The sequence below is a fragment of the Pectinophora gossypiella genome, chromosome 12, assembly GCF_024362695.1.
Source record: "Pectinophora gossypiella chromosome 12, ilPecGoss1.1, whole genome shotgun sequence".
In the NCBI taxonomy this organism is placed as follows: domain Eukaryota; kingdom Metazoa; phylum Arthropoda; class Insecta; order Lepidoptera; family Gelechiidae; genus Pectinophora; species Pectinophora gossypiella.
Window position 1 is genome coordinate 12363642 of NC_065415.1, and position 15781 is coordinate 12379422.

General features: G+C 36.3%; 2 protein-coding genes across 2 annotated transcripts in view; both read right to left on the reverse strand.

The window, feature by feature from the left end:
• Positions 1-15781, reverse strand: part of LOC126371256 (organic cation transporter protein-like) — a 328816-nt gene that overhangs the window by 66528 nt on the left and 246507 nt on the right. The window lies entirely within an intron of this gene.
• On the reverse strand, positions 7947-9024 carry LOC126371341 (GILT-like protein F37H8.5). The gene has a single exon (XM_050016648.1). The coding sequence runs from the start codon at positions 8971-8973 to the stop codon at positions 8332-8334; it is 642 nt and encodes a 213-aa protein (XP_049872605.1). The 5' UTR covers positions 8974-9024; the 3' UTR covers positions 7947-8331.

Here is a 15781-nt window from a genome sequence, read left to right on the forward strand (position 1 = left end):
GCACAGGGCTCTAGAGTTTCTGTAAAAAAACGTAAAATATTGGTATACAATTTTGTAATTTGGCTGCGTAATTACTTCTAAATAATCACTAACCTTATAATAACCTTTTTTACAAAGGAGAATGGGCGAATCTGGTCCAAGAACCTCCACTGATGAGACTTATATGTAATGAAAGCTTATGCTTTCCCTATGATTCTGGCAAAGTTCTATCAGATTCTGTCCCGGGGTTCTTTTTTTACGGCCATGTTTGTCCTGGCTAAAAATGTGACAAAATACAGTGGGAGCTAAAATCGACTCAAGATTTCTTGCTGGATAACTCATCATCATCAATTTAAGAGCCACGCTCTTGTCGGTGTAGCATTTTCCATTCCAGTCTATCAAAGGCCAATTCCTTGACTTCCCTATAAGACACGACGTTAACCTTTTCTTTAATCTGTTCCATGTAAGCTCTTCTTGGTCTTCTTGGGCTGGATAACTAAGTCTACATAAATAATTATGTATCATATTGTATATCATTTTAAAGAGGATCTTTTCCAGAATCCGAAACATAAAAAAAAAAACAAAAAAGTCTTTATGTAAGCGAATTATAGTCAATTTGCATCTGCAGCGCCATTGTTTCTCGGTAGCTAAGTTCAAGTTTCATGCCTTTTACCTCTTCCAAAAGTATCTTACCGATTTTTTTTATATTGCTTCCGGAATTTGATCTGAGTGATAATAACAAGAAAAATAAATAGACACCTCTCCGATAGAGACCGCCTAAGCTATTGCCTATTGCAAGAAATCGTCATCATTAGCAAGTCATTACGGTATTGCATATTATAAGCTTATCAGCAACTTGGAACTTGGTCCAAGAATCTCCACTGGTGAGACTTGCATGTAATGATAGCTTATACTTGTTCTATGATTCTGGCAAAGTTCTATCAAACTCTGTCCTAGGGTTTTTTTACGGCCATGTTTGTCCTGAGTGTACAGTAGTGGACTGCAAAATCACCTCAGGATTTGTTGTCGAAAAACTATTTAACTAAGTCTATATACATAATTATATATCATAATGTATATCAATTTTAAAGGGGAAGGTTATCAGAAACACAAATAAAAAAATGCATTAAGTATGTAAACGACTTTTAGCCAACTCACGTCCGTAGCACCATTTTTCTCAGCAGCTACGTACGAGTTTCGCGCCTTCCAACCTTTCCAAAGAAGCCCAATCATTTTTTCCTTCTTCTGATATTGCATTCTTAACCTGACAAGTGACAACAACAAGAAATAAAATAGATACCATTCCGATAGAGGCCGCGTAAGCTATGGACCTATTGCAAGATAACGTACTCAAAGGCTAGTCATTATAATCCAACAGACGTAACATGATTAGAATGCGGGAGGACGCAAATGTAGCATGTTTTCTTTCACCACAATTTTGTTTTATTAATCCAGGCTTATATCTTGTCTTATAAACAATGCCGAATGGTACAACAAACGTATCGTACGTAAACGTAAGGTTGCCTGGTAGTAATTGCTACCTTGGCAATAAAGCCGCCTTTTGCACCAGTTATTGCCTGAACTTGTTTAATAAATGTGTTTCTTTTGTATACAATAGAGTCATTATATTGCATCTTGATTAGAATGACTTATTTCTTGTTTCTCTCGTACTAAGCTGTATACTGTTAGTGTTAAAGAGACACATATTTCGTCTCTTTCGCATAAGGCGATGTACTACATTTCCGTCCCGCCGCATTCTAATCATGTTACGACTGTTGGATTATAATGACTAGCCTTTGAGTACATTATCTTGCAATAGGTCCATAGCTTACGCGGCCTCTATCGGAATGGTATCTATTTTATTTCTTGTTGTTGTCACTTGTCAGGTTAAGAATGCAATATCAGAAGAAGGAAAAAATGATTGGGCTCCTTTGGAAAGGTTGGAAGGCGCGAAACTCGTACGTAGCTGCTGAGAAAAATGGTGCTACGGACGTGAGTTGGCTAAAAGTCGTTTACATAATGCATTTTTTTTATTTGTGTTTCTGATTCTGATAACCTTCCCCTTTAAAATTGATATACATTATGATATATAATTATGTATATAGACTTAGTTAAATAGTTTTTCGACAACAAATCCTGAGGTGATTTTGCAGTCCACTACTGTACACTCAGGACAAACATGGCCGTAAAAAAACCCTAGGACAGAGTTTGATAGAACTTTGCCAGAATCATAGGACAAGTATAAGCTATCATTACATGCAAGTCTCACCAGTGGAGGTTCTTGGACCAAGTTCCAAGTTGCTGATAAGCTTATATGCAATACCGTAATGACTTGCTAATGATGACGATTTCTTGCAATAGGCAATAGCTTAGGCGGTCTCTATCGGAGAGGTGTTTATTTATTTTTCTTATTATTATCACTCAGATCAAATTCCGGAAGCAATATAAAAAAAATCGGTAAGATACTTTTGGAAGGGGTAAAAGGCATGAAACTTGAACTTAGCTACCGAGAAACAATGGCGCTGCAGATATAAATTGACTATAATTCGCTTACAAAAAGATTTTTTTTGTTTTTTTTTTATGTTTCGGATTCTGGAAAAGATCCTCTTTAAAATGATACACAATATGATACATAATTATTTATGTAGACTTAGTTATCCAGCAAGAAATCTTGAGTCGATTTTAGCTCCCACTGTATTTTATCACATTTTTAGCCAGGACAAACATGGCCGTAAAAAAAGAACCCCGGGACAGAATCTGATAGAACTTTGCCAGAATCATAGGGAAAGCATAAGCTTTCATTACATATAAGTCTCATCAGTGGAGGTTCTTGGACCAAGTTTCATACAAAAGTGCCCATTGTCATTTTCTGTTTAATTTCTGTCTTAATAATAAAAAAACGTCAAAGGTAAATTCTGAATGTCAACGGGATTCTTATTGTAAAAACGTATAAATTGCCCTTTAAAAGAGTTAGTGTTCTTATAAAAATATAAATAGGTACTTAACACTATCGCGGAAACTACTTAACAATACCGTGCCATGCCGTAATTTTACGACATACATATCTCTATGTAAAACGTTTGTACCTATGCACGTTTGTGTATATCACATCGCGAAAGTATAGAATTGAAAATAATTTAAAAAAAACTAAAAAAAAAAATGTGAATGTTGCGACGGAAAATTCCACTTGATATCAACTGAGAATCATGGTCTGAATCATCCTCCTGAGTATTCGTTACGATGTCACTAACAACCTGGGGCCTGTTTTATAAAACTTACAATTGTAAATTACCATGACAATTTGGTGTTCATTACGTAGCTAATATGAAACTGCAAAGTATTCGTGATCACACACTCCGCAATGTACATCAAATTGTCATTGTAATTTACAATTGTAAGTTTTATTAAACAGGCCCCTGTATGTTGTCGTTGCAGTAACGACAGTTCTGCACGCTATTTGATTTGACAAACAAACCGAACGATTGACGCTCGAACTATTCACATTCGCACGCATTTGTATGCAACAAATACTATCAAGTTTAACTAGCAGAAAATTGTATTTGAGCATGGGAAGCTCAATTTTCGCTGTAAACAGTCAATTTGCAGCGGCAAGCTTGTCGCATTTCAATGGACATCGTTACACTCAACATAAACAGTAACTGGAATTAATAAACAGTGATATATTTAAACAGTGTCTTAGACAGCCATAGCTTCGGGAGGCATTAACTGTTAAATACAGTTGCTATACTAGGTAGGTGTTTAATAAGTTTTTCTTAAGCAAAATAAGTAATAAATAACTAAGTTATTTATTTTCCTACTATTACTATACTACTAGTACTATTATTACTTATTTTTATTAATAAGATTATCGCCTTCAAATCACATAGCGCCTTTTCTTCTAAATATTGTTTTTTTTATATATTGCTTAAATGTGGCCTTTTTACATCCGTAGATCATTATCCCTTTAGACAACAACCCCCGTTGTCCAGTGGTTGAGCATTGGGCTCACAATCCGGATGTCTCAGGATCGAATCCCGGTGGGGTTATACCACAAAAATTACTTTGTGATCCCTAGTTTGGTTAGAACATTACAGGCTGATCACCTGATTGTCTGAAAGTAAGACGATTCGTGCTTCGGAAGGCACGCTAAGTCGTTGTTCCCGGTTACTACTTACTGATGTAAGTATGTAGTCGTTACATGAGCCATGTCAGGGGCCTTTGGCGGCTCAATAATAACCCTGGCACCAGGGTTGACGAGGCTGGTAATCCACCTCACAATCCACACGATACAAGGAGTCCATTTCGATAGACACCTAGTTCCTCATGATGAATCCTTTGTGGTTAAAATCTGTCCGCTTTTTGTTTTTAAATAACTCGCAACCTATTTAAAAAGCAAAGCAGCCGAAGAAGTTCCCATACTGCCAGTAGGTATATATTTGTTCACACCGAACCAATATCATCATAATAGAGGTATGAAACTATCCATAAAGGTGGTATTAGAGTATCATGTCTGTAGCGGTTACTGCAGTGGTGATCTGCATAATACTATGGTAATGTAGAGCTCATAGTGTAACATGGTATTTACTAGTTATTTACCTGTAATAACAGTTGGATGCGACTGAAATACCGGCGGCAAAATGTGTTGCGAAATAACGTTGTTACATATTCATATTTCGGTTCATCTGTAGGTTGTGTACGGGTAAAGGAGTAAGTATGATACGCTATGTATATGTCACCGTAAAATTGTAAATAACGTTAGATTATAATCTATCTCGCGAGATTGTGAACTGTCGAAAAATTGTGAAACGTAATATACTGCTTACAATTTAACGTATTATTATTCGTCAGATTATAATCTATCGAAGTAAAACTGTTAAATCACAATCTTACAATTGTCAAATTGTCAACTGTCCGACGGCTGTCCCTGATTGGTCGGCCTTACAGTAGACCGTTCTGTGTCCATAGAGTTAGGAATAAAACACAGGTATCAGTCAAATAAAATAAATGCTCTTCAAGATTGTGAAATCAAGTACGTATTTAGTAATTATTTAGTAAGTAATCAATAATTCTGACATCACATGGTAAGAAAAAATGTATCAAAATTAAAAAATCTGAAACGTATCATTCAGTATACTTATCGTGTGTAAGATAAACATGTTGGCGGCATAGGGGTGGCCCAAGGGCCACCCCCGCCGCACCCTAACCTACTGTTATGCCTTGTAAAAATTTTGACAAAACACTATTATTCTAAAAAAGAATTATGGATATCTATTTATTAATCCCAAAAATAAGTTATACCTAACAAACCAGTATTCCTAGATGTTATTATGGGAAAGTAAAACTATTATGCTAAAAAACGTTATGCAAAAAGGATTATGATAATTAAAATTATGACAAAAACATTTATGCATTTTAAGAGAATCCCAAATTAACATTATGCTCACTCTAATAGTTTTGTAACTCTATGGTATAGCACGCGAGGTGCGTTTCGTATCACAATTTGACGGTTTCACTTCGATAAATTATAATCTACCGAAAAATAATACGTTAAATTGTAAGCAATATGATACGATTCATAATTATTCGACAGTTCACAATCTCGCGAGATTCAAATCGATAGATTATAATCTAACGTTATTTACAATTTTACGGTGACATATATAAGCTTACGTCCATAAAGTATATTGGATAAGCAAAGACATATGCATAACATACATTAAATGAGAAATGTGACGTATCATTCGGTCACCGTCTAAAAAACCTTTTGTGTTTGTTAAAAAATTCTGTTGAAAAATTGACATTCTATTTTATTGTAATTATTACTTGAATGTATTTATATTTTATACATAATTAATTTATTACTCATATTAGCAATGGCATTCTATTGATTTATTATCTTTTGACATATTAATTTAATATATATTATCTTCTTTGTTGATTTTTTTTTTGTTATCATTTTCGACGATCATATTTATGTTATTACCGTTTTATATTATGTCTAAAATCTGTGGTACAACTAAATGTGAAATAAATGCATCTAATCTAATAAGCTCACGACTGTATCCCGATTGGGATAGTCAGAGTTACATCGATCGCACGATGAACTAAGTCCCCATCTCACCGAGCTTTTTGTTAGACCAACGTGATAGGAGGTAAGCCGTATCGCCGTCTATAATGGTCGAGCAAACTGTGTTTGTGAAAACTGCACAAAAGATAACTTAACTTGGTCCAGTACCGGGGTTCGTTCCGCCGCTCACCGATTGAGAAGCACGCCGATGTACCTATGGTAACTCCTATGATAATAGGAACACAATGACAACACACAAATATTACAAAAAGGATTTTTGTCTTCATCATTATTTTATGTTTTCATGTTTTTAAAAACATTTAATTCAGACATAGCTAGTAAAGCCAGACAATTTTGAGAAGAGATTTTGTATGAATTCCGCGGTCGTTCCGCTTTGCCGGCTCTGTGCAAATAATGGAAATGAAGACTGGCTTAAATTTTTATACTTGCTTACCGCCTCACCAATAAAAGATAAACAAGCGATGAACGTATAATATTATAGTATCGACATCAAAATTGGACAAACAAAATTAAATCCAATTATCAAATAATTCGATTGAACTATGCTTGACTGCTTGTTTATTTTTTATTGGTAAAGCGGCTAGTAAATGTAGTAGAATATTCATGTAGAACGTTTTTTCTTTGAAAACAATTGCCAACAAAATTATCTGCTAAAGTTTTAAACGATTCCCTATAAAATCCGTGAAGTTCGTCTATGTCATATTTTAGCAATTTTCATACAATCCCTTCCAGGGTTAATGTTGCGCATCGGCGGTGCAAAGTGGCTTGTGACATTTTTCAATCGCTTAATGGCCGAACTATATTGGTTCATGAGGCCGTCCATAACGGAATAATGTCTTGAAGGACCATAAATTGAACAAATCTTAGGATTTTGCAAGATTACAAAAATTTTAGAGCAATGGTTAGAAAATTCTGTCTGAACATTGAAATCGGTAATGTCTTCTTGTGTGGATACTTGGTAATATTAGTAGTGTTGATAGTATTATTAGGTGTCCAGGGTTGGTGGGGTTGGTAATCGACCTCACAACCTATACGATAGAAGTAGAAGAAGTAGTCTAGAAATAAAATGTAAATTAAATTCTGTTATTATCACAGCGATTACAAGTGGTTTTTTTTTGTTGCGATTTTAGATCTTTTTTGTGTAGAGATTTAATATACTTTTCTGTCAGCGAGTAGGCATCATGCATTTCGTGATGATCTTAACGAAATAAAAATACTAACTTTCACATTTTATAAGCCTGGTAAAAAAAAACAGTACAAAACTAGGTCCTTTGTATCACTGGGTCTTGTATCTCCATTTCATGTGTGTAGATAATTATAGGTTCGTCGAGACCGCATATTTTCTTACTGTCTACTCAGGTACGTGTAAACTAAATCACACAATAATAATAATAAGATATTTATATACCCACTACTCTATTGAATTTTTTTCATTCAATTTCATTAGTATACGCCTGTTACACTCAAAAATTGAAATAGAGAACGGATTTTCTCCAAAATTCTATCCTCTGCAGAGAAGGTTTATAAGTCCCGAATTATTCCCAGAACAGCACAAAATGATGGAGGCACGATTATAATGCGGGTCTGCACAATACAGTGCAGGCAGTTAGGAGGGTCGTTTGCCACATTAACCGACAAACATACACATTATACTGCTCATCATAATATACATGCCAAATTAGCAATAATACAACCTGATGTGTGTAGTTACGAGATTACGACCTATGTGGGTTGGTAGTTCCAGTTGTTAGGTAAAATAACTGAGTAGGTATGTTTTTTTTTATTACGCATTTGATTTTTTTTGTGTTCAAATTTTGTGCTTTTAGAAAAACTTTATTATTATATTTTATAATTAATATGTACTTAATAAAAAAACACATTAAAGTTTACCATATATAAAAAATATATTTTAGCTGTATTTGTCTAATAAGCATTTTAATATTTAATGTTGTAAGCATAGGTTCTGAGTCAGATTTTAGATTGAACAATACGTATTTGGCAAGATAATTAACACACATAAAGTGTTACCATTCAGATTAACGAATGGAGCTGTTATTACCGCTCTTATCTCCAAGAATTACCAGCTATTAGCCGTATCTCCGCCGGCGATTGTCCAATTGCACAAGTTCGTCGATTACAAGGCGGCAAAAGTTGGATATTTAGCGCGAATATCCCAAAATCCTCCCGACGCTGAAGCCAGCTAAGATAAAACTTTTATTTCTTGCGATCGAGAGGCTCTTGAAACGGTAACTGAGTTGGAAGTTTTAAATTTGGCAGTCGGTGACGCCGGTGCTCGAGTCTTCTGCCAAAGCGAAGCATATCATGCTTTTTAGTCTTCTTCTGGCCTGGTCATGCACACTGCGGTCTATAACATCGTTGAAATGGATCGACGGGACGAAGTTAATAATTTGCATAGGTTCAGCCGCGGCGGCTTGGGCGGCATCGTCCAAATCTTGTCCGGAAGAATCTACACAGTGGTCTATAGGGACGACAGGAAGCCCAGCGGACTGAACGCAAGCGTAGGACCTGTGTTGGAATGCGGGGTAAGGGGGCGCAAACTCACAGGCCATGTACTCAACCTGAGCATCTTGATCGCCTCGTAAATGATCCAGCACGCACCTGTGGAGACGATTTGCAAAGCAATCGTGACCGACGTGGTTAAACTGACACCACATACTGCCATCTGGTTCGTATCTCGTCCTGCCCCAAGGCACAAATTCCACTTCCATGAAATCTTTGTAAGTGTTGTACGTATCGACCAACTGGTTAGTGATGAAATTCATGGTGTCTGAACATCCTGAGGTTGTTCCCACTGTAATCTTGACTTTTCCGTTCACCAGTTCCACTGCGTCGATGTGATTTAAACTTAGAAGGCACAGAACGACACAAAAATATACTTTCGCCATTTTCTCGTCTGCACGCCCTTCGCGACGATAGTTCACTGAGTGTTATCAATGACATTTACCGACTTAAGTTGATAAGGTAAACGGATTTGGTGGCGATTCTTTATCAATCGGCTTTATTGTGTAATTTCTAACATGCGTCGTTTGTTGCTTTGTTAACGACTCGAAATACATTAACAGATTTTGATGTTGAGGAAATTATTATTATTGTAAAATCAACAGCGTTTTTTACTTAATCAGTCAATTCTGCAATACTTACTATCTTCTTTCTCGTGTCGATTGTGAGATAAGGGACCGACTTCATTAACCCTAGAGTCAGGGTTATAACTGTATAATTGAAAAGTATGTAACGACTTTAGGTCCACCAGGATCTGATGGACATACATTATATTACATTATATTGTGTTGTCCGTCAATAGGTAAATAATAAAAAGTATCAAGACGTTTTCATCCAATTACCCGAGTTTTGCTTACTATAGAAATTTTATTTTCCCATTTGACATCAGATTCTGGTACACCTATACCTACCTACTTAAATAAATACTTTTTGTACATTGCAAATAGAAATGCTTTTAAATTTAGTATTTTGTTGTTTCCAAAGTAGCATGGAGAGTATTTTACAGAAATGCTGCACCGACAAGAGCGTGGCTCTTAAATTGATGATGATGATGATGTTGTTTCCATAAAAAACTCTCCAAATTGTGACACACATACTTAACGTTACGTGGTTATGTCGAATATTCCAGTACACTTGCAAAAAATCCAAGTTACGTCAACGAATAACATGAAATACGACAACTAAAATATTATGAACATTTATGTGGGATGGCGCACGAGGGAAACGATTATGTTTCTTCAATCCTTGTTTATTAAAAACGTTTTATGAATTTAATACATTTTCCTGTTGTTTTTTAAGGCTGATCCTCTATCATCATACGGTTAATCATTCATTCCACCTTAGGACTAAGTATCAAAAGTGGCTACAAATAGTTTCTTGATTATTTGTAGTTCAGCCCACCCCTTCGGGGAATACGGGCGTGAGTTTATGTATGTGTCCATTTTGAAATAACCGACCGCCATTTTTCTGTCATTCCGCAATCCTCTCTTCTCTCTCGCTCACTCCTCGCTCTCTCTTTCACACACCTTTACGTTTCGTTTCATGCAACCTAAAATTCCTACATCGTTAATAAAATTAATCGAGTATATTTTATGTAAAACATAGTTTCTATTATGTTACAGCCACTTACAATAAATGTATATAAGTAAGTATATTTAATTACAATTATCTATGATAAGAGTATCACGTTATTTTACGTAATTAATCTTCTTTATATTTTTCTGTATCAGCGATAAAAATCAACCTTTGTTTTATCATTTTTTCACAAAAATATTTTTAATTGGATTTCGATGTCGCAATACAAATAACATAACAGATTATGTTATCCACCGGTTGAGCATTGGAGTTACCAAAACTTCAGAACCCCGATACCGACCCCGCCGGTGTGGTCGACGTTTTCCTTCATTCAGCGCTTGTCGCGATTAATTTTTTCAAATATTCTTCCTCTCAGACGACACCCTGAGCCGAGGTTCGCTCCCATCTGGGCACCCTCAGGCCCGATGTCTGAATTTTGTACCGGGTGAGTGACCTCAGCGCTCCCCATTTGTCAAGTCAAGTCAAATGTATCAATCAAAGAATGTACTAGAATAAAGTTTTAATGTACTTAAATAAATAAAAAGTCGGTCAAGTGCGAGTCCGACTCGCGCGCCGAAGCTTCCGAAACTTTAACTTTGCCGTCGATTATTGTCTCTGAAATGAAATGAAAATTTATTGTCATAAATGTGGTAGGTATATCGATGGAAGTGATGCTTATAGCGCTCTGCACATTTAGTCATGTTGTGACATACAATAATAATTACATAAGGTACTGACAAATACTTAATTACAAAAATATTTATCTATATAAAAAAAAGAAAAAAACCTATTTATAGACTAAAAAACTCACTTAAGCTATAAAACTGCTTTCCCTTTAACCATTTTTGTCACCGCAAAAACATTTTTTTTATGATTGACAACAAAGTGACGTTTCCTGGTAGTGGTTGCCTGGAAGAAATTGCTCTAGAGCAATAAGGCCACGCAAATTGTACTGTATCCACGTGTTATGTCTGATTGTTGAAATTGAGTTCTGTGCAATAAAGTAAGTATATTTGATTTAATTATTTTGTCTTGAACTTTACCTAAGGGACGGATCCTTAAAAAAGGGTACTTACTTTAAAGGCAGAAGACACCACGTTGGTTATTAAGTTAATACAAAATAACTGTACAGCGGTTCCCTCCCTAAACTGTTCCCCTTTGAAAGTATTTCAACCTAATCTACCGAGATTACATAAAAAAAACTTGAAACTCTTTAAGCTTCCATATTTTCTTTATGCAAAAAATATGTTTTTTACCAGCACCTTACGTTGCGTTGCTTGTTGGAATACCTTATCTTCTCTTCTTATCGTATGGGTTGTGAGGTGGAATACCAACCTCATCAACCCTGGTGTCAGGGGTATTACTCAGCCGCTAAAGGCCCCTAACATGGCTCATGTAACGACTACATACTTACATTAGTAAGTAGTAACCGGGACCGACGGCTTAACGTGCCTTCCGAAGCACGGATCATCTTACTTTCGGACAATCAGGTGATCAGCCTGTAATTTCTTAGCCAAACTAGGGATCACAAAGTGATTTTTGTGATATGTGCTCACCGGGATTCGAACCCAGAGCCTCCGGATCGTAAGCACAACGCTTAACCACTGAACCACGGAAGCTGTCGGAATACCTAATAAAAAGAAACATATTATTTCGCCCTATGTAATACTAGCTAGCTTATTAAAGTGCTTACAAGTAACTTAAATAACTCTCCTTAATTTATGGTTCAAACTTATTTACTTACACAACAATCAAAATGAATCATTATGAAGTCTAGACGGTTCTTACTTAATATTCATAATTTGATAGGTATTTTGTTGCTTTCGTATTTAGAGTTTTCCTGGTAACCTTACCTACTACTCAAATAGTTTAATACATTGAGTCTAAAACTTTATGTACCTACTAAACTATTACATCCATAATTTGCTCTAAGTGTTAATCAGAAGGAATATGACAGTTCACAAAAGTCCGGGTTTATTGTACACAATTATAAAATGATATAAGGTAGACTTAACTACTTAAACCTATATACTATGTACGGTCACGAGTACTAATATGTATACACTTTGAAACCATATCACATTAACATTTTTGACAAAATAACCGTAAATCTCATTAAATGTCAAATATGATAGTTCGATAGGGTTCCAAAGTGGGTACATGATATTGTTCATGACTGTACTATGTACTAAGTACTCGTCTGAATCTGAACGGACGCGGGGAAATTAGCTGCGTAAACATTTTTAACTTACAAACTAATAATGTAGTACGCACCCCTACACCAGTACAAAGAAAACCAAAACTGACCGAGTGCTTTAGAATTCAAAATACCAACCTAAAAGATAATTTGAAGAAAAAAAATGAGCCACAAATTAAAAAATCCTCCGGGAAAACAAAGGTCCCATAACACGAGACACCGTAATCCTAATTCATTGCTCCAAACCAGCAGGTATTCAATTACGGTTAATACATTTAAAAATGTAAGAGAGAGCGTCCCCTTGACTTGGTATACAACCGCAGTATTAATGAAATTGACTTCCCCGGGGATAGAACGCGGACCCTTCTTACGTGACTCCCCCTGACATTGAGCCGCAGCCACACTGTTCTAAAACAAAGGTATCGATAGCTCAACAAATTAACGAGTTTTCCTCGCAAAATTCGCAAGTTGACGCAGACCTTCATTACAGCAGACACGACGTTGATGTGTATAGCTTCTTCTTTTAACTCGAGAGTTCAGTGCTCTTTTCACAGAAAGTTAGAAAATTTGTTCAGTTTACAGCTAACATGAGAAAACTTTCGCAATCCTCTTTCGCTGATTCCAAAGTTTTTTATGAGCGGCGACGTAATCTCATCATCAGACGTCACACACGAGGGAGCTCTAACACCCTCGGAGTACTCGTAATTTTAATTAATTCAAACTGCAGCCGAAAGTCAACTCGCATAACTCTAGCCAGCCATTCAATGTCGACCCTTAAGCTAAATCCTGTCTACAAACGACTGCTAAAACTTAACGACTTCATACATCCACGTCTACAGTTACAATGGGGCTCGTAAAATTAATACCTTACCTCTGAAACGTCGGGTTGCCTCTCTAGATGGTAATTTCCCCTTAAATATTTAAGTTTTCTGTGCACCCTCCATCCGCAACAAGATTCAATTTCACGCCAAGGAAAGGGGTCCGTTTTGGGCGATTCTCGGCTCCTCAAATGTCAGGAGACAGACTCTCTCGTCCAATTTAGCGTGACCTTTCGAACTATCCCATTCCACCCACCCGCAATATGATCCATTAGAGAAAGGGAAGATCCGTTTACAGTGGCGACAATAAGAACCACTTGAAGTATTATTCGGTTGCATACAGAATGGAAATGGCAGAACTCAATTGAATCAATCTTGCGACAAATTGTAAAAAGTGGGTGTACGTTTTCAATTTGAACTCATTACGCCACCACATCCATTGTTGAAAATTCTGAACGAGCAATTTCTTTTGGTTTAAAGGCTTATATTGTTGGTTCTTTTTATGAGCCCTTATTTCCAAGACTGGATCCTTAAGCATTAGCACTGCACGTGTTACTGCTAAGTGGAACATCTTCCTTATTGCCGTTACCTTAGTATCTCCTACCATATCGTCTACATCCTAACTTATAATAATCTGGTTTCAGACCAAGTCGTAAACGAAATTTCCATTTATAGGTATCATTTATAATTAAGGGCCTCCGTGGTCCAATGGTTTGACCGTTGAGCTCACGGTCCGGAGGTCCCGGGTTCATATCCCTGTGGGGACATATCACAAAAATCATTTTGTGATCCCTAGTTACAGACTGATCACCTGATTGTCAGAAAGTAAAATGATCCGTGCTTCATAAGGTACGTTAAGACGTTGGTCCCGGTTACTACTTACTGATGTAAGTTTGTAGTCGTTACTCGAGTCATGTCAGGGGCCTTTGGCGACTCAATAATAACCCTGACACCAGGGATGATGGGATTGGTAATCCACCTCACAACCCACACGATAGAAGATTTATAATTATATCTACCGTCATCTTTGTCTTTGACATATTGAGGGCTATTGAAGTAGGTAGGTAAGAAATTATACGTGCCAAGTTTTGGAATTTCATAGGCACCAAATTATAATCGGAAATCGCCTCACGTAATCGATATAACCCCTTAAATCATTCGTACCACTATCAAACCTCATGATTAATTTGATTACGTGACCTGTTTGAGCAATAGGTATAAGATCATCCGCAGGCACTGTTCGCTAATGCATATAATTATGATTTGGCGCATTGAATACTATATGGACAGTTATGAACAATATCATGTACCCACTTTAGAACCCTGTCGCACTATCATACTTGAAATTTAATGAGACTTACGGTTTGATTTGTTAAAAAAGTTGATGTGACATGGTACTAAAGTGTATACATATTAATGCTTGTGACCGGACACCTTCAAACTGTGGCTGAATATGACATACATTAGGTACACGAACGAAATTTATTACAATGATTATATTCCAAATCTCGTATAAAGTACATTAGTTTAAACCATGGAGTAATAATTTGTGACTTAAAAAGCATAATATGGTAGTTTTTAACTAGTCAAATCAGACTTTTTACTAAACGTCAAAACACGAAATTACTAGGAGAGTATGAAAAAGTAACCTGTGACGTGATAGAAAAACGTTACAAAATTTTTTACTTAATATTCTACTTACATTTTTCTTTATTAAAATTCATAAATAAGTTAAATAGACAAAAGAAAACGTTTCTCGTCACCTTTAGATTTGTCTTTATTAAGTAAATCAAAATTTCATAATTTTTCTTTGTCCTAGGTAACTACCCAATTCTCATATAGGTTTGTGTTACATGTTTTTTTATGAAACCTTTCAAGAGCCCATAGACATTATTTCAAGAACCCATCTATTCATTTTATCCGATTGATTGATTGCTATTTCAGAAAAATAACCATTCTGAAAATCAAATTATTCGTGCGCGAAACCTAACGATTGTCGTTCAAGGACAGAATCTAAATACAACAAAACATTGGTTGAAGTAAGTGCTAAGCACCAGCCTTGGGCCGGACAATAAACATGTATTCATATGGCACTGTGAGCCATTCCGTATTGGGACATACAAAATTCAGCGGCGGCCGCTGCGGGTCCCATGAATAAAAACAAAGAATGGCGGCTCACGAGCGGAACATGTCACTCGTTACTAGGGCTACCGATACTCTAAACTGTACAAAGCCTGCTCTTATATCGTGTAAGGGCCTCAGCATTTGCCTGATAGACTATATGCCGGATAAGTGTCTGATACTATCCGATATATTCGACTCAATTCCCGATGAGGACATTGCCGATATCACTTTGTGAGACTGATTGTCCGAAAAGTAAGAAGATTCCGTGTTTCGCAGGGCATTTTAAGCTATTATCCTTGGATATTAGTCGTAAAACTCACCTCCACCAACGTGTAGTGGAGCAGCGTGGTAGAGTATTCTCCATAACCCCTCCGGTTGATTGAGGAGAGGCCTGTAGCGGGACGTATAGAGTCTGTTTATTTTACTATTTATATACCATATACCTAATAACTTTTCGACCATGTCAACTTCGGTTATACT

Coding starts and splice junctions, on each gene's coding strand:
- LOC126371341 (XM_050016648.1), bottom strand. CDS start 8,973: ATGGCGAAAGTATATTTTTGTGTCGTTCTGTGCCTTCTAAGTTTAAAT.